This window comes from Pagrus major, chromosome 11, assembly GCF_040436345.1.
Source record: "Pagrus major chromosome 11, Pma_NU_1.0".
Lineage (NCBI taxonomy): Eukaryota > Metazoa > Chordata > Actinopteri > Spariformes > Sparidae > Pagrus > Pagrus major.
In genome coordinates this window covers 5,012,522-5,033,962 of record NC_133225.1, presented here as the reverse complement: position 1 = coordinate 5,033,962, position 21,441 = coordinate 5,012,522, and the positions used below count along the sequence as shown (strand labels likewise).

The 21,441-nt window shown below is 41.8% G+C and overlaps 5 protein-coding genes across 6 annotated transcripts in view; all 5 read left to right on the top strand.

Moving 5' to 3' along the window:
• The first annotated feature begins 490 nt into the window (after positions 1–490).
• Positions 491–5,245, top strand: scinla (scinderin like a). The gene is made up of 16 exons (XM_073476562.1): positions 491–674; positions 778–932; positions 1,773–1,934; positions 2,051–2,200; positions 2,347–2,436; positions 2,537–2,669; positions 2,814–2,902; positions 2,990–3,205; positions 3,298–3,431; positions 3,575–3,665; positions 3,750–3,920; positions 4,021–4,195; positions 4,285–4,400; positions 4,525–4,602; positions 4,710–4,770; positions 4,854–5,245. Exons 1-16 carry the CDS (start codon positions 497–499, stop codon positions 5,015–5,017), a joined length of 2,163 nt encoding a protein of 720 aa, XP_073332663.1. The 5' UTR covers positions 491–496; the 3' UTR covers positions 5,018–5,245.
• Positions 5,246–5,540: 295 nt separating this feature from the next.
• LOC141005172 (retinol dehydrogenase 8) lies at positions 5,541–8,115 on the top strand. The gene is made up of 6 exons (XM_073476953.1): positions 5,541–5,637; positions 6,505–6,666; positions 6,792–6,971; positions 7,064–7,157; positions 7,590–7,773; positions 7,876–8,115. The coding sequence occupies exons 1-6, from the start codon at positions 5,541–5,543 to the stop codon at positions 8,113–8,115; spliced, it is 957 nt and encodes a 318-aa protein (XP_073333054.1).
• A 732-nt stretch (positions 8,116–8,847) lies between these two features.
• dr1 (down-regulator of transcription 1) lies at positions 8,848–13,381 on the top strand. Its single transcript, XM_073476853.1, has 3 exons — positions 8,848–9,759; positions 9,895–10,058; positions 12,109–13,381. The coding sequence occupies exons 1-3, from the start codon at positions 9,528–9,530 to the stop codon at positions 12,253–12,255; spliced, it is 543 nt and encodes a 180-aa protein (XP_073332954.1). The 5' UTR covers positions 8,848–9,527; the 3' UTR covers positions 12,256–13,381.
• Positions 13,382–13,461: 80 nt separating this feature from the next.
• Positions 13,462–17,828, top strand: LOC141005094 (protein wntless homolog). Its single transcript, XM_073476852.1, has 12 exons — positions 13,462–13,680; positions 13,837–14,100; positions 14,184–14,308; positions 14,396–14,551; positions 14,623–14,759; positions 15,308–15,476; positions 15,556–15,653; positions 15,735–15,798; positions 15,883–16,026; positions 16,138–16,221; positions 16,325–16,490; positions 16,616–17,828. The coding sequence occupies exons 1-12, from the start codon at positions 13,575–13,577 to the stop codon at positions 16,714–16,716; spliced, it is 1,614 nt and encodes a 537-aa protein (XP_073332953.1). The 5' UTR covers positions 13,462–13,574; the 3' UTR covers positions 16,717–17,828.
• Positions 17,829–18,460: 632 nt separating this feature from the next.
• gng12b (guanine nucleotide binding protein (G protein), gamma 12b) overlaps positions 18,461–21,441 on the top strand; it is a 32,148-nt gene continuing 29,167 nt past the window's right edge. Inside the window, exon 1 of one of the 2 annotated variants that reach the window (XM_073477193.1) lies at positions 18,461–18,660. The gene's annotated coding sequence lies outside the window, so the exon portion shown is untranslated. The remainder of the gene's footprint in view (positions 18,661–21,441) is intronic. The other variant, XM_073477192.1, reaches the window with a different exon arrangement.

Genomic DNA, 21,441 nt, shown 5'->3' with positions numbered 1-21,441 from the left:
CAGAGATTGCTCCAAAAAAAAAAATTACAGTAACTACTTTAGCGAACATTTAAATGCTTTGTGATGTGCATGAATTTGAAGAGTATCTCAAGTGATAATTAGAAGTTGGGATTACTATGTTTCTATAGCAATGAGGAGGGTGTTTTCTCAGTTTTGGCTGTTTTTTTTCTCCAATCCAATCCAAACATGACGAGAACAGTTTCCTGACTTCGAGAGTCTTAGTGGCGGAAATCAAATCTGTATGAAACTGTTGTTGCAACAATCCAATATTTTCATCATTGAGTATCTTATCGTCTATAAAATATCTGAAAATAGTGAAAAATGAAGTTGGATGCTGTGCTTAAAAAACAGACTTTCCAGTTTCCAGTTAATTTTCTTCCTCTTACGACTTGACAAAATCTCTGAACTTCTGTGTTTTAATGTACTTGGTGTTCGTGCTCTGTCCTGATGGGTTACTTGTTAATGAAGCCATGTCTCCTCTCAGGACCTGAGCACTATGGTTCACCACAAAGAGTTCGAGACTGCAGGGAAGGAGCCCGGCCTGCAGGTGTGGCGGCTGGAGAAAATGAATATCGTCCCCGTCCCCAAGGCACTTCAAGGAAGCTTCTACGAGGGAGATGCTTACATCGTGCTCTGCACCATGGACCGTTCTTTCTACCTTCACTCATGGATGGGTATTGAGCTTAGATTTCTTTGCTGATGTCTCAAAGCAATCCCTGGTTTAATGAAGTATCTAATTCTCTTTTTATTTTAAAACTATTATCTGTTATACCACAGGTGAGAAAGCTACCCAGGATGAGAGGGGGGCTTCTGCCATCTTCATGATGCAGCTGGACGACCACTTAGGTGGAAGCCCAACACAGTTTACTGAGTTTCAAGGCCAAGAGTCGAGAATCTTTCTGAGCTACTTCAAGAAAGGCATCCAGTACAAGGTGAAACATGATTTATGCACACAAAAAATAATGACCTCTGCCCTTTAGGAACCACAATCCAAGTAATTAATGTCTTTGTACCAGATAACACAAGCAAGACTTGCATTACAAAGTGAAACCAATGAAATGACCGAAGCGGATAGTGTTGTTATGTTTATATGGGAAGTAGAACTCGTCACGGTGCTGTTTTGGGAACTGTTCGGAGCCGGGGTTGATTGCTCCCTCAGGTTTTTTCTGCTGAAGGTCTCCATGGAGAGTTTGAACCGGCAAACAAGCCGAGCAGAGAGGTGCTCTCTAATGCCTAAACACCAGAGGGCTGCAGATGTGATGAGATGAACTAGGCCACCGGAAAACGTGTCTTTTGTCTTTTTATCCAAGAGTTAGGAGAGAAGATTGATATAATTCTTATGCATGTACGCAAAATATGAACAGTAGGTAAGCTTAAAGACTGGAAACAGGGAAACAGCCTAGTTAATGTATTTTTTACACTTTGCTTGTTGAAAAGAGTTAAGTAAATGAGATATAACGTGTCAATTAGTGACCTTACGAGGTAGGCTAGATATTTTCTAACCTTGGACAGAGCCAGGCTAGCTGCTTCCCCCTGTTTTTCCAAGCCAACCTAAACTAACTTTCTTGGCTGTAGCTTCATTTTTAGCATACAAACATGCGAGTGGTGGCAATCTTCTCATCTAAGTCTTGGTAAGAAAAGCAAACAAGTGTACATTTCCTGGGTGTCACTCTGTGATTATTAGGCTATCGTTTGAAATCTACCTAACATGCAGATGTAGTATAAGTTTTCACAGTTCTGATGCTTTATTTGTCTTGACTTGCTTTCCAAAGAAAGGTGGAGTCGCTTCCGGCTTTAAGCAAGTGGAGACCAATGCTGCAGACATGAAACGCTGCCTGCACGTTAAAGGTCGTAGGAACATCAAAGCCAGGGAGGTGGAAATGTGCTGGAAAAGCTTCAACACAGATGACTGCTTCATCATTGTCTTGGGAGAGGTGATCTACATCTACCCAAAGTATGTTCTAATGAATTAATACAGGCTTCAGGTGTTGCAAAACTTAATTTCCATATTTTCCCCCCCTCTGCTCTTCTCTTTAAAAAAAAACACTAGGACATCTTTCACTGGTCTGGCTCAAATTGCAATCGTTATGAGCGCCTGAAGACAACTGAGCTGGCCATTGACATCAAGGACAATGAGCTGAGGGGCCGCGGTAAAATAGAAATGTGTGACGAAGGCTCTGAACCAGAGAAACTCATTACGGTGAGCTTTTTTTTTAACTCACTTTTTTTTATTATACAGGAAACGTAATATTTGTGGCTGTAACTGTGACTTTGACTTTATTTGTCTGCTAGGAAGAATGCAAGTGCGATGATGCAACCTGTGTGTGTGTGTGTGTTTACTTATAGGTGCTTGGACCTAAGCCCAACCTCCCAAGTTCAACTTCTGAAGATAAACACACCGATGTGAAGAACTCCAACAATGCATCTCTCTATGTGGTAAATACACACATGTTGAGCTTTTAAATGAATTCCTGTGATGTTACAGTATCTTAAAAATGCAGGTGATAAATGTTTTGATCATCTCTGTTCTTTCTAGTTTTCTGACGCCTCTGGCACCATGAAGACAACCAAGGTGGCTGATAAAAACCCATTCAAACAAGACATGCTCCTCATGAATGAATGCTACATTTTGGACAATGGTGGAAACAAAAAGATATTTGTGTGGAAAGGTAAAAGACCGCGACACCTATGCATTTCTGCAACCTCTTTAGTTTGTTTTGTGTCATTTATCAATGCTCCAACTGGGAGAATATGATTCATTCAAAGACTTTAGATTGAAGTCTCTAACCAAAGTACCACACACCAAACTGCAGGGAAAGAAGCTAGTCCGGATGAGCGCAAAGCAGCGAGGACTGCTGCAGACAAGTTCATCAAAGAAAAGAATTACGACCCAAATACTCAGGTACTGTGGCCGTGCAGTGAAAACCAGAAACTTGATCGTTTGGCTACGTATTTAAGAATATCCTCTGTCCATATCTGACACGAACAGGTCCAGATCCTGGCAGCAGGGGCTGAGACCATGCTGTTCAAGCAGTTCTTCTTCAACTGGCTGGACAAGGATGAGACCACAGGCCCAAGTAAGCCGTTCATCATGGGTCGGATCGCCAAGGTGGAACAGATTCCCTTCGACGCCTCCACACTCCACGATACGGCGGCCATGGCTGCCCAGCACAGCATGGTGGACGATGGCTCCGGGAAAGTCAAGGTATGGTCACTAGCCTAACTACGCTCATGCTGTATATTCATGTCTGCAAAAATGTCAGCGTGTGTAGATGCAACATTGGTGTGTGTCTGTAGATTTGGCGTGTGGAAGGAAAAGATAAAGTACTGACGGACCCGTCCACCCATGGACAATTCTTTGGAGGTGACTGTTACCTGGTGCTGTACAGCTACAACACGGGAGGCAGAGAGAAGCACATCATCTACACCTGGTGAGTGCAACCGTTTCACCATGGCGTCGTGGTTGTTTAACAATGAAGACAACAACTCCCATGATCCCACGTTACTTACATCTGTTGTTTGCATACTGCGCGCTTGAATGAGTTGTGAATATGTTACGTTTTGCTGTTTTTAGGCAAGGGCGGAAGTGCTCTCGGGATGAACTGGGGGCTTCAGCCATCCTCACCATCGCCCTGGACGACTCCATGGGTGGAGTGGCTACCCAGGTAAGATGTCTACTGTGAAAACAATGTATCACCCCTGTCTTCGGTATATATACGGTATGTTTAGCTGCTGCTGTGTCTCGGCAGGTTCGTGTCACTCAGGGCCAAGAACCTCCTCATTTCGTGAGCATGTTCAAGGGCAAGTTTTTGGTCATCCACCTGGGTGGGACAAGCCGTGAGGGTGGCCAGAGTGAGGCTGGCAGCAAACGACTCTTCCACATCCGCCAGTCCTCCACCAAGGCCACACGGGCCGTTGAGGTCAGCCTCGGTCATTGCACAATGAATGTGAATAAACTGACGCTTTCTAATGAGCGATTCACACCAAACCCTCCTCTCTGTTTGTGTCTCGCCAACCCAGGTGGAGCCCTATGCCTCTTCCCTGAATACAAATGATGTGTTTGTGCTGAAGACTCCTGATACCCTGAACTTATGGAAGGGGAAGGGACAGACTGGAGAGGAGATGGATGCAGCTCTGTATGTTGCCAGCCTGCTAGGAGGAGCTGCCACGGAGGTGGAGGAGGGCAAGGAGCCAGGTGAGAGCTGAAAAGAAGCTTTGATCTGTGCAGGATAACAGTGTGAGATGTTTCCCCTGGAAAAACTGTGGTTTTCTCTTTGTTTTCAGCTGCTTTCTGGGCAGCACTGGGTGGAAAGAAGGCCTACCAGACCTCCAAGACCCTGCAGATGGCAGTCAGAGCCCCAAGACTGTTTTCCTGTTCTAACAAGACTGGCAATCTGATTGTAAGCATTTAACGACATTATTTATTTTAACACATACACTCATATATGTTTTGTTTTTTTTAAACCTTATTATTTGAATGTTTTTGTATGGCTACTGTGTAAACATGTGTGTCTCCGTATTTAGGTAGAGGAGGTGCCTGGTGACTTCACACAGAGTGATCTCTTACCGGATGATGTCATGATTCTCGACACGTGGGCTCAGGTGAGTTGCTTTTAAAGTGTAGCTCCATCAATTTTACACATTAAAGTGTCACATCAGCATCGATTATGTAGAACTAATATTTCTTGCTGCCTTATCCCTAAATCTAGATCTTCGTTTGGATTGGAAAGGAGGCCAACGAGACCGAGAAAACCGGATCAGGCAAGATCGGTAAGACAAACTAAAGATATTAGACAATTAGGAGAAAATACACCAGACTTTGTTCACACATGGAGCCTCATTTTCCTTTTCAGTGCAAGACTACGTGGAATCGGACCCCGCTGGTCGCAGGGGTATCCCCATCAGCACCATTAAGCAGGAGGAGGAGCCTCTCAACTTCACAGGATGGTTCCACGCCTGGGACCCCAAGTTTTGGGTCAAAGACTTCGAGCAGCTCTTGAAACAACGTCTCAATTAGTAGAAAAACACAAAAGCAGAAACCGCCTACAAGACACCTGCAAACATCCATAATTCAGCATTTATTACCGGACTTCAAAGAATAATCAACGTACGTGACGACATAGTCTCCTAGACGAGGTTTTGGCATTTGCGACAAAAGAATGTATGTTTGTATGTAGAATTGACCTTTTTACTGCAAAGACAAATTGAGATTGTGAAACACAGTTTTAATAAAAATTTTGAAAATGTTCTTGTCTGATTGAGCATATTTTTCCACATCTTACAATTCACTGTGACAATAAACTTGTTATCATGAGCCTAAATCCTCACCAGGCACCAGCACCATGTGTAGGCCATGCTGGATGGTAATCTGTAGCGCATGTGCACAAGGCTTCTGCTGAGTTGCAGACCTGTGGATTAAGGAGCGGGCTTTAAAAGTGAGTCCACGTCGCCTGTCTACCTCTACTACCTACACATCTTTTGTCTCCTCTTTTTGTTCCTTTCTGCTGCTGGATCTGCAAGACAAACACTGAGCGGGCACAATGAGCCAGAAGGTGGTACTGATCACAGGATGCTCCTCGGGGATCGGCCTCGCCTTGGCTGCCCGCATCGCAAAAGATGACAAGAAGAGGTTTATGGGTAAATTTGCCACATTTTGAAAGAAGCTGAAAACTGTAATACTGAATATGTTGAGTAATTGAAAAGTTAGCAGCTATTGGATCAAACAGAGGGTAGTTGCAGTGATCAGGACGTCTTATTCTATGTTTGCAATCATTTTCTCATGTGAAATGTGGTTATTGACAATTTACATGTTAATTTTAATATAGTACATGATTTTGAATTATATATGCACCTCTTTATGACCTCCCAGGTTTTTATTATTAGCCACATCAATTCAACACTGATATATTTTGAGACATTAGAGAGTAAAGTGTCTCTTATTTGGACTAATCTTTGTTAATGATGAATAATAATGGTAAATATTCAAGAGTGAGGCCACATGGGTGACTTCTAATACTATTATGTCATTATATGGCTGTGAAGTGAAGAATATCCAACACAAACAGAACAATAACAGTCGTGTTCAGAGTGAAATACTGGTATTAAAGGTTTCTGCAAACCACCGATACGTTAAGTTTGTACGTTTTAATATGTTTCATATCAGTAAGTGTCTAAAATATGTGTATCGTATCAGGAGGAGGAGAGGATGGTGGTGGTGTGACTGCTGGGCAAGAGGGCTGCCGAGCCAGAGACGACCGTTTGAGACAGTGTTTAACATTTTGTAGGCGTGAAATCTTTGCTGGATCGAGGCACGTCGCATATAGAAATATAATGTTGTAACATAAAAAGCTGAAAGTTTCAACAAAGCAAATGTCTCCAGATCATCCTGAGCGACTGAGACACTGCTTCTGGAAGAGATGTTGCACTTTGAGTTTAGCAGCTGCCATTTTTACAACCGTGCTGAGCAACAAAAACAAGATAAATCAATGATTGTGTTTGTTGTAGTGTATGCCACCATGAGGAACCTCAGTAAGGGTGAGGCGCTGGTCGAGGCGGCGGGTCGGACTCTGGGCAGGACTCTGGAGATCAAACAGCTGGACGTATGTGATGAGGACTCCATCAAAGCCTGTGTGGACAGCCTGCCCGAGCGCAGGGTGGACATTCTTAGTGAGTCCAAACCACTTGGTTCCAAGCAGTCAGAAATCTGCAAGTGGAGCTATGTATGAGTATTGGTTCTGCAAATATGCATATTTTCTGTAACTTTTCTTGTCATGCTTGACTTCCTCTCGCAGTAAGTAATGCTGGGATGGGTCTGATTGGACCCATCGAGTGTCAGTCCATCGACGAGATGAAGACTGTGATGGACACTAACTTCTTCGGGCTTGTGCGGTTGCTGAAGGAAGTCCTTCCTGACATGAAGAGGAGGAAAAGGGGCCATATTGTGGTGATTAGCAGTGTCATGGGCATCCAGGGTGAGGCCGGTTACATCTGATCATCATAAGAGCATTTGTTGATAGTGTGAAAACATTGTTTTAACGATGTCTCACTCTCTTCTGTTTTATAGGAATTTTATTCAATGACATCTATGCAGCATCCAAGTTTGCAGTGGAAGGCTTTTGTGAAAGTTTGGCGGTACAAGCCCTGAGGTTTAATCTCAAGTAAGAAACTGATTCTTCTCTGTCATTTCATTTTGTGCTGGTTTCTTAGTCAGATTCAAATTGTGCTCTCAACACTCCCCCTCAGCGCTGACATGAACATACCTGCAAACCACATCTCCGTCTGAAACATCTGCATGCTCCTGTTGCGCAACCATAACCACCACTGTGTTATCATTTAGAGTAAAATATGCCAGCCAAAATAAGTCATCGTGAAAACAACCATAGCACACCCTGGTTTGAGGCAAGCGCTAACACAGTATCATTACATAACCGAGTATTAAAGGGAATAGCTCTGCAGGGTGGTGTCCAATAAGAGACTAAATATAGCATTAGCTTTGTAGCATTCAGTTACTTTATAACATAACATGCTGCTTTTTAGTTTCCTATTGAGAAATTATGTTTGTATGTGCCTCTCTTCCTCTCTTCCCTCAGTATCAGCCTGATCGAGCCCGGGCCAGTGATCACAGAGTTCGAGCGTAAAGTCTATGACGAGGGCTTGAAGACTGATCTCAGCAATGCTGACAAAGTGACTGCGGACATGTTCACCAACATCTACTTGAAGAACTACAAACAGATCTTTGAAACCCTCGGGCAGACCCCCGAGGACATAGCAGAGGTATATTATTGTCTTCACCTGAAAGCACTCAGATAAACTGATCTACAAATGGTCTGCACCGATTTAAGTTCACGTTTTTTGTTCTGTGTTTTTTCCTCCTAGCACACTCTCAAGATCATGACCATGGACGACCCCCCTTTCCGTCATCAGACAAACACGCTTTACACTCCCATGACCACGCTCAAATACGCTGACCCCAATGGTGACCTCCCGATCGACACGTTTTACAAAATGGTGTTCGAGCACGACAAGGTCTTCAACGCCAGCCTGAACTTCCTCAAACTGCTGCGCTGGAGAAGTCGAAAGAGCTTCACCTTGGAGAAGGACAAGGCCAGCTCATAGAGCTCATACTCATCCTTGTTATACCTGGAGATATACATTCATCCATGCAAATGTTTCTTGTAGATTTCCTTTGTTTCATTTCTGGCTGTAGGGCTTCTTTGTGATGAAACAATGATTACTGTGAACAATTAAAAAAAACTAAAGCCATAAATAATTGTGAAAATGCAATCTCTTTTTATGTGAGCTCCTCCCGGTGGTTTTAAACCACAGACCACCCTGACACATTCAGCTGACTACCATAACTCTCTTAATTCGTTAAGCCCCCAAGCCCTTTATTACACAATATGTAAGTAGTGTAGTAAGGAAAACTATGAAGGGCAGTGACTTAGTGCATCAAATGAACATTCAGATAATCCAGATAGTTGAGGGTTGTTTTGTATTTCTCTTATTGCAGTCTAAACATTTAAAAGTGAGCAGTAAAGATATGTATCACTTTGCAAAAACCAGTTATGACACGGACCGAGGCTATTATGTTTGAGGGACTGGATTATGTGGGCTATTTACACCAGGCCTAATCTGGGATTCAGCTGTTTGCTCTGAGCCTCACACCACATGGACTTCCTGAGTTTTCATAAAAACATGAGGGTGAAAACAGAAAAAACAAAAAAACAAAAAATAATAAACACACAATAAAAGAGGAAATAAATAGAAATGTGTTATTCTCTACATGACCAGCAGGTGGCGGTACCCGCGAGCAGTGCGACCTCAAACACCTCCCGGTGACGCCACTTCCGGTTTGTTGGGCTTGACGCTGTATCCGCATACATTTAAGCTAATGCTACACAGAATATACAAATATAAATGCATTTATAGCACCTTTAACATTGCTTGACATGCTCGGCTCTGTTGGTCGATGCGTGAAAGAATAACCTGCAGTGTTGTGGCGACTTTATTCAACCCGGCCAAACTATTTGGGCCACTTAAGTCAGGGGCAGTTCATTGTTAGCCTAGCTTTAGCCATGCTCTCGAGCTCCGCTTTCACTTGTCTTCTGGGTTGCGGCTCGCTTGCGACAGGGACCACAGCTACTAGCTAGCTTGTTAGCTAGCTAGCTGAGCATAATTTCCCCAGTATTGACGGTTTTGGTGTTTTGTTTTTTTTGTTTGTGCTTGAGCGTTTCTCGGACATCTCATTTCCCGTCACGGACTGCAGACACAGCACTTCGTTTTTTTTGTTTTAACACGTATATACGCTGTTAGCTTTAGTTAGCAGGCTAGCAGCCGCCGGCTAACAATTGAGGAAACGTCATTTTTGATGACATTTAAGTTGGTGTCGTCTTGACCTGGGTGTGTATACGTTAACTCCATCGACTCGAGAAGGTGTGTCGACGTCTGTGTTTCACCACCCAGTCAAGAACCGGAGACTTTTTTTTTTTTTTTTTTATCTCTCCCCATTTGTTTTGAATTGTGGTCATATGCCTGCCACGATGGCTTCTTCCTCTGGAAACGACGACGACCTCACCATCCCCAGAGCAGCTATCAACAAGATGATAAAAGAAACTCTCCCCAACGTACGAGTGGCTAACGACGCCAGGGAGCTTGTGGTCAACTGCTGCACGGAGTTCATCCACCTCATATCCTCAGAAGCCAATGAAATATGCAACAAGTCCGACAAGAAGACCATATCTCCAGAGCACGTCATCAATGGTGAGTCCGTCTTTTACTCACCCACCAGTGTTTTGAGGGATTTGGTAGGGGGGGTGTGTCCAATCTGCCTGCCATGAATGTTCAACCACAGAGAGTAATTATTGCACTTTCGCCCTCTTGCTTTCACAACCACAGCCCTGGAGAGCCTCGGTTTCGCATCGTACATCACTGAAGTGAAAGACGTGCTGCAGGAGTGTAAAACTGTCGCCCTGAAGAGGAGGAAGGCGAGCTCTCGACTGGAGAACCTGGGCATCCCCGAGGAGGAGCTGCTCAGACAACAGCAGGAGTTATTTGCCAAGGTACGACAAGGACAAAGTTTAAACTAATCTTGATTTTTGGTTAAATGCAATGAGGATGATGAGTTTCTGCAGGGACATTTAGGATTGCAACTCGAAGTCATTCAGCAACATGTGGTAAACTTTTAAAGGAGCGCTGTGTAGTTTTAATCAGAAGAGAAAGATCTTTTTTTTGTTCATGCCTGAACAAACTAAATAAACAAACACAGGTTTGTGTTCACAACTGAATAAACAAACTGACCTCAAAGGACAACACAGTTTCATACTGTTTCACTTTGTTTATATGTGGCGGACCCTGCCACCTTTCTAGCTTCTGGGGACCTTATTTTCCTCTGACAACAGCTTGTTTTTTCAGTTATGGATAAATACCTGATAACACCTTTATTAATATTGTAAATATTCATATTAGTTTGATTTATTCTACAAAACCACATAGTGCCCTTTTAAGAGTACAGTTTTGGTGTGTTTACATGTTTAACTGAAGAGCAAAACAAACAACATTTTTAACATATTGGCGTGGTCACCCCTTTTACACAAGTGGAAAAAGGTTAATAGTATATGAATCTAGCCACAGACAAAGTTTTTGATTTAAAGTATCATGATAGAGTAAATGTTGATGTCACATTGTAATTGCTATAGAATAATGATGCCATCAGCGTTTAGACTGGTTCTCTATAAAACTCGCTTTCACCATTTAATTTTGTCAAATGAAAACTTACTGGTGGTTGAGTCAGCAGCCGTTTCCATCTGCTTTCGTGTCTCCATTATAGACTAAATGAATGATTACACTGGGGATGCATAACAATTGATATCTCAGTATTTCCTGTGTCGTGGGCTCAGTGTTGTTGTGAGTCATAGCCACAGTTGAGATGTTGCAAGCAGCTTTATTAAAACAGACTGTGATCCAAAACAAAATGCAAAGACACAGGGACTCCTAATAATATCTGTGTCCACTGTGCTGCATTTCTATAAGCACATCTGTTGCCCTCACTGTTTCCACTCTTAGTTACACATTGCAGTTATGTGTACTAAAATGAAGAAGGCACGCTTTTAAACATGCAATGTCACAGTTAATAGGCAACATGTGCATCTAATAGGATGAAAATGACAATAAATTACAGGTAGTCTAATGAAAGACACTAAAAGGACTGCGATCACTCAAGTTTGCAGATGGATGTATTGTCTGAGCAAGAAAAGGTTTTATAACTGTAGTGTACAATGTGAACATAAAAAACATTTGGGACATGCTTTTAGAAAAAAATGATGAACACTGATGAAGTTCATGGAGCTCCATTAAATATAAAAATATTTCCACTGAAGAGTTCAGTAATAAAATCGTCAAGTCAGCTTTTAGTTGCTTTTTGTGAGTTGGTATAAATGTAACTGATTGTCTTAAATGGGCAGATGATATCATCTCGTATCGATCGCAGGCCCCTGTATCAAATCGAAATCGTATCGTGGCAGACTTTGTGATAACGGGAAATATCGTATTGCCGTCCAAAGAAGCGATATATCGTATCGTGATGAAACTTGTGATTTACACCCCTAATATTGAGCAATATGAGTATTTTAAAAATTAATCCTTGAACCTTGAATCTTGCTCTGATTTGAATGTCAAACAACCATAAACATGCAGTGAGGATACCCGCCTGCCTCTGTGTTTCAGTTGACCATACTGAAATGTTTTGGCACCTGAAAACGCTTTTATAAAAGACAAAACTCAAGTTTACATTTTATGATTCAGCAAAGCCATTTCCAGCGCAGACAGTTTGCTTGCTCAGCTGTTGTTTTCCAAGCAAACACGTCTACTTTATACACATTAAAAATGCACAACGATGTCTGATAATGCATGGCACTTTCATTTAGCACTTACACTAGGAAACTGGCAGCAGCACCATAGTCAAAAGCCTAATATCTTTTAAGAGTCAAACACAGTTATTGTTGTTCAGCTCTTATTCGACATCAGATTTCACCATCAGCATCCTTTTGTAATCGCCTAACGAGCTCTTCAGTTGTCTCATGTCTCTGTTTTGGTTCGACTGTGTTGCTGCAGGCGCGGCAGCAGCAGGCGGAGCTCGCCCAGCAGGAGTGGCTACAGATGCAGCAGGCAGCCCAACAGGCACAGATGGCAGCAGCATCTGCCAGCGCCGCCCAGCAGGCCGGTTCCTCTCAGGACGAAGACGAAGAGGATGACATGTGATCCCCGGGACGTCGTTCACCTTGTCCGAATCCCCTTCCTGGGATAGTGTTGGCGCACAAATCTCCCAGTGCTGTCATCGTCAGAGACATGAGACCGCTGGTATTACATCAGTGTAACATGAGAAAATGCACATTGGAATGGACATTGAAGAGAGAGATGAAGGGGGATTTCAAGATGGCCACACATTCTGATACCAGTACCTGAAAATGATTTGGATTGAGAGGCTGTTAGTGAAGTTTTTGATTAATCTCTTTATTCCCCCCTTTTTCCCCCCAGTTGCTTCTGTTGAATTATGTCTTGACATTATGTTGTGAGTAATTTGTAGATTTCTGGATGTGATGTAATGTGGACACACCGAAGGCAGACATTGCCTTGGATATGTCAGTGAATTTTGGTGATAACGCAGCAAGTGTTCGCTCTTCAGGTACTGCACCAGATAGCTTCTGTTATCCGTTGTACTAGATCACTTTTGGTGGTTTAGGAGAACTGCTCTAGAAAAATTTCAGAGCAGTCGATTTCTCCTTTCTTGTGGTTTTGATGGTCATTTTTACAGAGACTATTTTCTTTACCCCCCCCCCCATTGGTATATTTGTTCAACACAAGATCTTTTTGGGGGGTTGTGAATATTGGAATTTTTTGGTTAAGTATAGGAATAAATTGACATTTTGTTTAATTTTAGCACATTCAGATACTTTATGTTGCATTTTCTTTCTCCCTTGAACCACACACAGTATTGATAATTAGCCACACCTTTCAGAAACAGAATATTTTTGTCTCATAGAACCAAAGATCGATGACAGACTAACAGCTCCGAGTTAGTGTTTGTTTTTGTTATTTCTTCTTGTTTTTAAAGGTGTAGGTGCTACTGTGATTCTCGTCGCTGACGCCAAGTCAGTGTAAACAATGTTAAGGATTATTAACCTTTGACTTTGTAAGATGCTTTGATATCCAGGCTGAATTTGTTATTTCCTCTTACCCCCCCTCGGGTGCAGTATCAAACATTTGCATTGTGACTGTGGTCAAACCTCAGTGTAAAGACAAGTAACCTAGTTGTGACACACATTCACTCACCTATGCTACAACGTTGTATTCTTTAAGCAATAAAGGAATCATGTTTTATAGACAACAGTTTTGTTTTTTTTAATCATACAGCACCACATGATGGTCACAGCCCCCATCCCTCCCGCACTCACTCTGTTGAACGATGATTTCTGACTCGTGGGAGTCTCAGATGTGTGTTAGCGGCAGAGGAGCACTTACCTTACTGGGAACACGGGCTTGTCGTCTTGAGTGTCACTGTTCCAGATCATCCTATAAAAATGGCCGGAGCAATCATAGAGAACATGAGCACTAAGAAACTGGCTTTCATGGCTGTCTTTATTCTTGTTTTCCAAATTCTTTCCATCATACTTGGAGCATTAATTGGTAAGTAGACAGATTTTTATTACTTTATGTACCTAAAATCTGTTAATTTCACCTGGCTTCTCCCCGTGTGATGAGATAAAGCTTTATTCTGTCAGTACTTCACAGAATATAACTCAAACCACATGCCTCTGATGGATTATTCCGCCTTTGCTGTAGCTCCCAATCCCACCAGTGCCATTCGCTACTTGGCTACCAAATGCATTAATCGCCACCGGGCACGCGGCTGGCTCGTGCCGTGGGGATCAGATCGGTGCCAGCAGGTCCACAGCTTCGACGAGCCTCTGGCCAAAATGCTAGACGCCAACGACATTGTTTTTGCCGTGCACATACCTCTTCCCAACAAGCAGATGAGCCCCTGGTTTCAGTACATGCTGGCTGTTCTGCAGTTCGACATTGCATTCAAAATGATCAATCAGATCGGTAAGAGGCGAGTCTTCATCAGAAATATGAACATAATGCAGTATATAATCTAATGAACTGAATCGTGTCCTTGTGCTGTGTAGAAGATGATGTTACCATCACTATTGATGCCGGCCTGGCCTACAGGGATGATTTAACATCTGAGTGGACCACAAAGTTTCACTCAGTGGAGCAACGGCCACTCAGATGCACATTTGCAGTCCCTAAGGTAAACCTGTGTGACAGCATCTAATACATGCAAATAAACTGATATCAAATGTTGTTTATTAACCGATAACAGCCCGTGCATTTGCAGACATATGAAAACGAAGGCCGCTTTTATCACTGTGAGCCCATACCATTCATGGAACTGGGAAGTGTGGCGCACAAATATTTTTTGATTAACCTGCGCTTGCCTGTGAACGACACGGTGAACATCGGCATTGGAGAAATAAAGGACATCCAAATAGTGGTGAGTGCAAGTCTTATGATTTCATTTAAAATTCAAGGCTGCGTTGCGTTTAAAGTCTTCTCTTCTCTAAGGGCATCCACCAGAATGGAGGCTTCACTAAAGTGTGGATCAGCATGAAGACTGCGTACAGTCCCTGGATATTTGGGGCAACAGTTTGGTACTGGCACAGGATCGGCCTCATGGCAAGACCTCCAGTCCTTTTGGAAAGGTATGTGCCAAGAAGAAGAAGAAGAAGAGTGGGCTAAATGTGTTCATCAAACCAACAACTGCTTCGCTTTAATAACACCAGTAATGCCACTTCAACCCATAATGCGTTTGTGTTTGTGTTTATGTGACATTTCATATTATTTATTTCATTATTTGTAGTTTGTAGTTATTAGTTATATAGTTATATAACACAGTGGGCCTCCATACAATCCCTCCATCCATGCTGCTTTACAGGCTTTAGATATTTTATTGCATCTTTTTTCAAAAGTAGAGTGAAGTTACACAACACAGCTTCATTGCTCTTAAGTTGAAATACTGAGTGCAAACTAAAAAGCCGAACGCACTTCACAACCTTCTGTTGTACTTTTAAGAGGTGCACAGGGCTTCAGGGGGACATGTGGAGAGCAGGGGAAATGAAAAATGCTTGATCCAAAGTGCAAGATTGGCCTGCTGGAACCAGGTCAAAACTGTGCCTGCAGCACAGAGTTACTTGTCTTTTAAGAGCCAGTTTAAGTGTAAGTCACTACGGTATGTACTCTCCTTGTACAGGGTGATTCTTGCTCTGGGTATCTCCATGACGTTCCTGAACGTACCCGTGGAGTGGCTCTCCCTGGGCTTCGAGTGGACGTGGATGCTGCTGTTTGAAGACGTTCAGCAAGGCGTCTTCTACTCAACGCTCTTCTGTTTCTGGATCATCTTCTGCGGCGAACACCTCATGGTTTGCACTTTTTACTTTTTCCATACTGTGCTTTTGTCTATACCTTCATGCCAATTTCTTTCAACAACAAATCCTTCAGGACCAAAGTCAGAGGAACCGGCTGTCAGCGTACTGGTGGCAGGTCGGGCTGGTGGTGTTCTGCTCTTCTATTCTCCTCATATTTGACCTGAGTGAAAGGTAATGACACAGCTGCTTTGATAGAATATTTTTATATTATATCTTTTCTCTAAATATGAATGTTCTTTATTTCTTATAAAGGGGGGTTCATTTGGCCAACCCTTTCTACAGTGTTTGGGCGTCAGAAATTGGGACAAAGGTGGCAGTATCCTTCACATATTTATCCTGCCTTAGAAGAACATACTTTAAATGTGGGTGTCTTTGCTTTTTTCCTTGACCGACATCACAGATCACCTTCATTATTGTGGCAGGGATTTCTGTTAGTCTGTATTTTCTCTCCCTGTGTGCCATGGTGCATTGTGTGTTCAGGAACATCGGTGGGAAATTGCAGCAACTTCCTGCAATGCCAGAGGCCAGGAGACTGCGTTATAAGGTTTGATTTATTTATTTTAATATCTGAATCACAAGTAAAAAGTCAAATATTGGGATATTGAAATGGATAAAACAACATCCTGGACGTTTTTCCACTCTTGCTGGTTGTCAGGGTATTATCTTCAGGTTCAAGTTTCTGATGCTGGTGACTCTCGCATGTGCAGCCATGACCGTCATCTTCTTCATATTAAATCAAGTACGTATTTCCCCTCTATTGATCGACATTCCTAACCGCTGGTTTTATGATCATCATGTTTGGGCTCTGATAAAACATTCCAACTTTTCTTATTTTCCACCAGGTCAGCGAAGGCCACTGGCACTGCGGAGACTACACTCTCCAAGTCCACAGTGCTTTTCTCACAGGGATCTACGGCATGTGGAACCTGTATGTCTTCACCATCATCTTCCTCTACGCTCCCTCCCACAAATACAACAGGAACAAGTCAGCAGACAGTCTACAAACAGGTCGGTCACATAACCACATCATAATCCAGTTATCGAATGAATGAAAAAACAAAGAAACGAATGAACACATCAGACATGTTCCGATGCAGCGGATGTTTTTCTAAGGTTATGTTCACTGTTGACAGATACGCTGGTGAAGCCGGAAAGCCAAGAGAGCCGGCTGACGTGTGGAGAGCAGGGGCCGACGGAGAGCTACAGGATCACCGGGAAGGTGGCTGAAGAGTGACTGTCGGGAACAAAATCATCAAAACTATCATTTTATTATGCAATTGTTGTTTCTGAACAGTTAGGTTTCTGTAAAATGTAAACTGTCTAGAAAAATGTAACGTTTAAATAGCAGTGAAGTCCATCTGATGTTAAACATAGATGAGCTGCATTATTAGCTGCTAGAACAGCACTGCAACTTCCACCATACCTTGGGCCCTGAATGCCCCATGCTCACTTCATGGCAACTGAACTGTGGTGACTTGGTTTATTGAAACTGTTTGGTAAGATGGAAACATTTATTGCTAATTATAGCACATTATAAACTTGCATAACAACAACCTTAGTAGGATGACAAAGGGGCAGCCAAGAAGTTAACAGGGCCCACCAACTAAATTTGCGCCCCCGGGCCCCTAAATCTGACTCTGCTACCAGTGTTATAATGCCGATTTTTATCTTAAGCTTGGGAGCAAAGTAAACGAGTATGAGACATCACTGCAAAATGTCTTTGGTGCACAATGATGTCACTGTAAGCACTACAGCATGGTCAAACATTTGTATTTTAATGTATATTTTTCTGAACTATGTGTCACTAATGGTTGTTGAAATGTTTAATTTATGTCTTTAAAGAATCTTTAAATAATCTCCTTTTGAAAGAAAACTTCTCTCTTTGTATTTTAGTACTTCAGAAGCCCTTTTATCTGTGACGTCTATCGTTATTACAGCAGCTTTAAGAGATGATTCCTCCTCTTGCTGTGCTGGGATATCAGGCAGCATGTTGGTTTTGGCTTTCTGGCTCCCACTTTGATTCTAGTTATGATTTCATAAAGGAAAAGCCACAACTGGAGTCCTTATCATCCTTTTCACCGTAGGAAAAACACAGCTGTTCCTAATAACATGAACAAGAGGTTCTGTTCAAGTGTCCCAGTAAGACGGTGCGACAGTGAGCCGGCACCACCGATACCAGGAGGCTGAAAGTGAATTTATTATTTACAGCTGTGCTTCTGTCCTTCGTAAAAAAGCCTTTTTTATCTTTGTGGTTTTGAAATATGACATACTGGAGTACAATTTTAAATGCAGGACCTTTACTTGTTAAGGAGTATTTTTACACTGATGTATTGGTACTTTTACTAACACTTACATAAAGGAAATAAATATTTATTGATTATTTATGTGTAAATGTATCACGAAAACTGATCATTCTGTTTAAATTTGCCTCTACATTTATTTATCTTTCTATAAATTCCTTGTTTATTCGCTTCCCTATTTAGTTTCCCAATTGGTTAATTTATTTTCACTTTGCTTTTGGCCCCTATTTATTTCCTCAAACGTATTTATTTCTGTATTTCCTTTTTACACGTCACGCATTTCACAATTGATTGAATATATATTATTTAATATTATAAAAATATTTCTCTCTCTATATATATTATTATATATTATTATATTATTAGATGGCTTCTATTGAAAACTTACAACTGAAAAAACAGAAATTGGCAAAAACTACATTTCAAAATGTCACATTTACTTCTTTTATTTAGCAGACCTCTAAAATGTGTTTCTTTTTGTTTGTTTGTTTGTATTGAATGTAAAATGTTAACATTTTTATTTTTTATAGAACTTAAAAATAATAAAAAACAAACAAACAAACGCGTGTAGGTGCAGTGTGCAGTGGTTCCGACAGAGGGCGCTGCCGCCTCCTCTCAGCCAGCAGACAGATAAGAGTCCAGCCCAGCAGCTCAGCAGCAGCTGACTGAGTCCTCGTCCTCCTCCTGACGCTGAGCTGCACACCGACACGACTCGATGTTCACTGTCTGGCGTCGGCAAACTTTTTTCTCTCGACGCGGCGACGAGTAAGTAAAACTGCACGTCTGAGTGAAACCAGCTGCTCTGACGTTGTTGTTGTTTTCATGGCTGGACTTTGAAAAAGGAAACAACAACAAGTGAGTCGGATCTGAGAGGCCAGGTGAGTCTCAGCACAGAGATTACATGAATAATCTTTTTACCAAGTGTAACATGACATGAGGACAATAATGCTGTGGTTTTAATAACACCAGCTGGTAAAACTGTGGCCTCCTGTCGTTCACTATAATCACAACAGCAGTTTATGTCAAGAAAAACAGCATGAAGGTTGTTTTCATCAGGTGGACAGGTGCCTGTTTGATTTGTGTGTTTGGATATATGTCCTGTCTGTGACACTGGTTGGTACGCAGCACAGCAGTAAGTGACACTAAAGAGGAATTAGGGAGCAGAGGAGAGGAGCAGATACACCACGTCCTGAATTTAAAAGTTAAAAGTGTGTAAGTTTCAGGCCTAAAAGAAAGAAATGTGCTTAAAATATCAAAAGTAATGCAGAGTGGCTCCTGTCACAGTCTTATATCGTGGATTATTCTGTTTTGATCACCAACACATTCATATAAGAGCAGTTTGATTGCTGTAATTCATTGTGGAGCCAATTAAAAATACTTTGTATGCTACTGGGTAGATCACAAGTATAGTATTGTGTATGTTTTATATGTATAAAGTGACTAAAGTGTCAAAAAGTCACAGAAAATCTCCCTCAGAGATGTACAAGTAAAGTACAAGTGTCAGAATTGTACTTAAATACCTGAGTAAATGTACCTTTGTTATATCAGAGAGATTCAAGTTACTTAACTACTGATGAAGGCTACTTGTTGTTGAAGGACAGTATCACACCAGAGCCAAACCTTAAAGCTCAATATTTAAGCTCCTTGATTGATCTGTTGGATTATAACAGGACTTATTGATCCAACGATGACCTCCTACACCTCAGGTTGTGTGTTTGCGTCAAATGAGATGTGTTGGTTTGGGAAACAACTTGATTGATTTAAAGTAAATTGACTGTTGTTTTTCATAGTCGGTTCAAGTTTTTCTAACGCACAATGCAGTGATTTAATATGTGTCTTTGCTTTATGCGACAATAAACTGAGTATGTGGAGGTCTTGAACTGGTTGGTTGGACCTAACAAGCATTTAGAGGCATCGCATCTGGTTGTGGGAAACTGCTGTGGACACTTTCCAATAATGTTTTGACGTGTTGTAAACCAAATGAGTGATTTTGTTGTCATTGGTACGCTGATGTACATCCAAATAAATAGTCAGTGGTGTTTTTAATCTAGATAAATCATCTGGGCGACCATGCAGAAGTCCAGAAACCAAAAAAATACCAGATACAAGAATAGCCACTGACGCTGTGCAGACCCGGTATCAACATGTGTCCAGAGTGATCGGATCACAAGTGGACAGCTCTGAGTACAGGTGTGAACATCCCCAGGACACATTCAGTAAGCATTAGTGATCCGATCACTCAGACCGCATTCGGAGGTGGTCTGAGCCGCATGTGGTCACATTCTGTGGTCACTGTCTCAACTAACTGCAACGTCCCCAGACTCCCTTTGAGTTTACGTGATTTTAAACATTGGAAAGTGAGGAGAAACTTTACTAACCTTGCAAAATAGCCACAATAAATGGTTTCTTTCCCTGTAAAAAGTATCTGTAGAAGGTTGTTGCAGCATCTGTCTGCTTCTGTCTCTAACGTGCGTCTTACCTGACAACATGTAGCAACATAACAATTTATGAAGAAGACAACATTTTATTGACAGTAACCAGGTCAAATTTTACAAATAAAACAAACAGGAACCAATATAGCGGACTTCTTTGTCTTCTGTGGAGAAAGTCCCCAGACTCCCTTTTAAAATTGCTCAATTTTGTGAGTTGTTGAGTAAGAAGACACGTTATAAGCTTTGTGAAACACTTTCTGCAACACATTCTGAACTGTTTGGGCCTTCTCGTTAATTCGGCAAACTTCATACATAAACTTATTTGTGTAAAAAAAAAAACATGGTGTCCGTCTGTCCCAGTGACGTACGTGTCAGTTTGTTTATAGAGCAGGAAATCGGATGGGATCGTTGCATGTCAAGACAAATGTTAATGCCAGGTCTGAATTCCCGCTATCACAACGGACTACTACTTTTATAAATGTAGTTAAAAGTAGGGTAGCACATTTTGACAGGTAGTAATTATCTGCCAGATTCTTCTAGTGCTGTAAGTGTAGTTAAAGATAAGGGAGCACATTGTAGCATCCAGATGTACCCATTAAATAATAATAATTATTATTGTTATTATTATTATTTTGCTGTCTGAACCACGCTGCCCTGTGTTTTCTTCCACAGACAGTAATTAGAGTAGCAGAAGCCACAAGTGTTAACTCGAGTTTCAACAACTTTCAATCAGTTCCTTTTCAGGAAAAGACTCCCACATATGAATCATCTCACCAAAGTCACCATCAGGTTTTTAAGTTTTCACTACACAAGTGGAACATTGGCTTAAACAACATTAAATGGGCATCCCTGTATTTAAACCCTTCAGCCCTGTGATTACATATTTTGGTGTGTAAGTGAATGAATAAGTGACCTTCCACTAAAAGTGCTTGTTTTTGCCAGTGACAGGCTCAGATTGTTTGTGTGTGACAACATTACTAAATGGTCCCAAAAAAGAGAGACCGATTAGTTAATGAGTAAGATCCTTTTTGTTTAACCAGGAACAGTTGCTATCGCTCTTTCCAAATCCACAATACTCCATTCATCAATCCACAGACAGTCATCTTATCAGCGAACAGGATACATCATTCACTTTGTTACTCTTCTCACCAATCACCAACTCTGGTTTGGTCACTTACCCAGGTAGATATGAAGATACGCTGGCTCTACACGCTGTTGTTCCCCTTC

Excerpts from the sequence above, each read along its gene's own strand:
- LOC141005094 (XM_073476852.1), top strand. The coding sequence starts at position 13,575 with ATGGCCGGAGCAATCATAGAGAACATGAGCACTAAGAAACTGGCTTTC. Across the intron at positions 14,309-14,395 it reads GCACATTTGCAGTCCCTAAG|ACATATGAAAACGAAGGCCG; the intron begins GTAAACCTGTGT and ends GTGCATTTGCAG. Across the intron at positions 16,491-16,615 it reads AGCAGACAGTCTACAAACAG|ATACGCTGGTGAAGCCGGAA; the intron begins GTCGGTCACATA and ends CACTGTTGACAG.
- dr1 (XM_073476853.1), top strand. The coding sequence starts at position 9,528 with ATGCCTGCCACGATGGCTTCTTCCTCTGGAAACGACGACGACCTCACC. Across the intron at positions 9,760-9,894 it reads TCCAGAGCACGTCATCAATG|CCCTGGAGAGCCTCGGTTTC; the intron begins GTGAGTCCGTCT and ends TCACAACCACAG. Across the intron at positions 10,059-12,108 it reads AGCAGGAGTTATTTGCCAAG|GCGCGGCAGCAGCAGGCGGA; the intron begins GTACGACAAGGA and ends GTGTTGCTGCAG.
- LOC141005172 (XM_073476953.1), top strand. The coding sequence starts at position 5,541 with ATGAGCCAGAAGGTGGTACTGATCACAGGATGCTCCTCGGGGATCGGC. Across the intron at positions 5,638-6,504 it reads TGACAAGAAGAGGTTTATGG|TGTATGCCACCATGAGGAAC; the intron begins GTAAATTTGCCA and ends TGTTTGTTGTAG. Across the intron at positions 7,774-7,875 it reads CCCCCGAGGACATAGCAGAG|CACACTCTCAAGATCATGAC; the intron begins GTATATTATTGT and ends TTTTCCTCCTAG.
- scinla (XM_073476562.1), top strand. The coding sequence starts at position 497 with ATGGTTCACCACAAAGAGTTCGAGACTGCAGGGAAGGAGCCCGGCCTG. Across the intron at positions 933-1,772 it reads AGAAAGGCATCCAGTACAAG|AAAGGTGGAGTCGCTTCCGG; the intron begins GTGAAACATGAT and ends TGCTTTCCAAAG. Across the intron at positions 2,437-2,536 it reads ACAATGCATCTCTCTATGTG|TTTTCTGACGCCTCTGGCAC; the intron begins GTAAATACACAC and ends TGTTCTTTCTAG.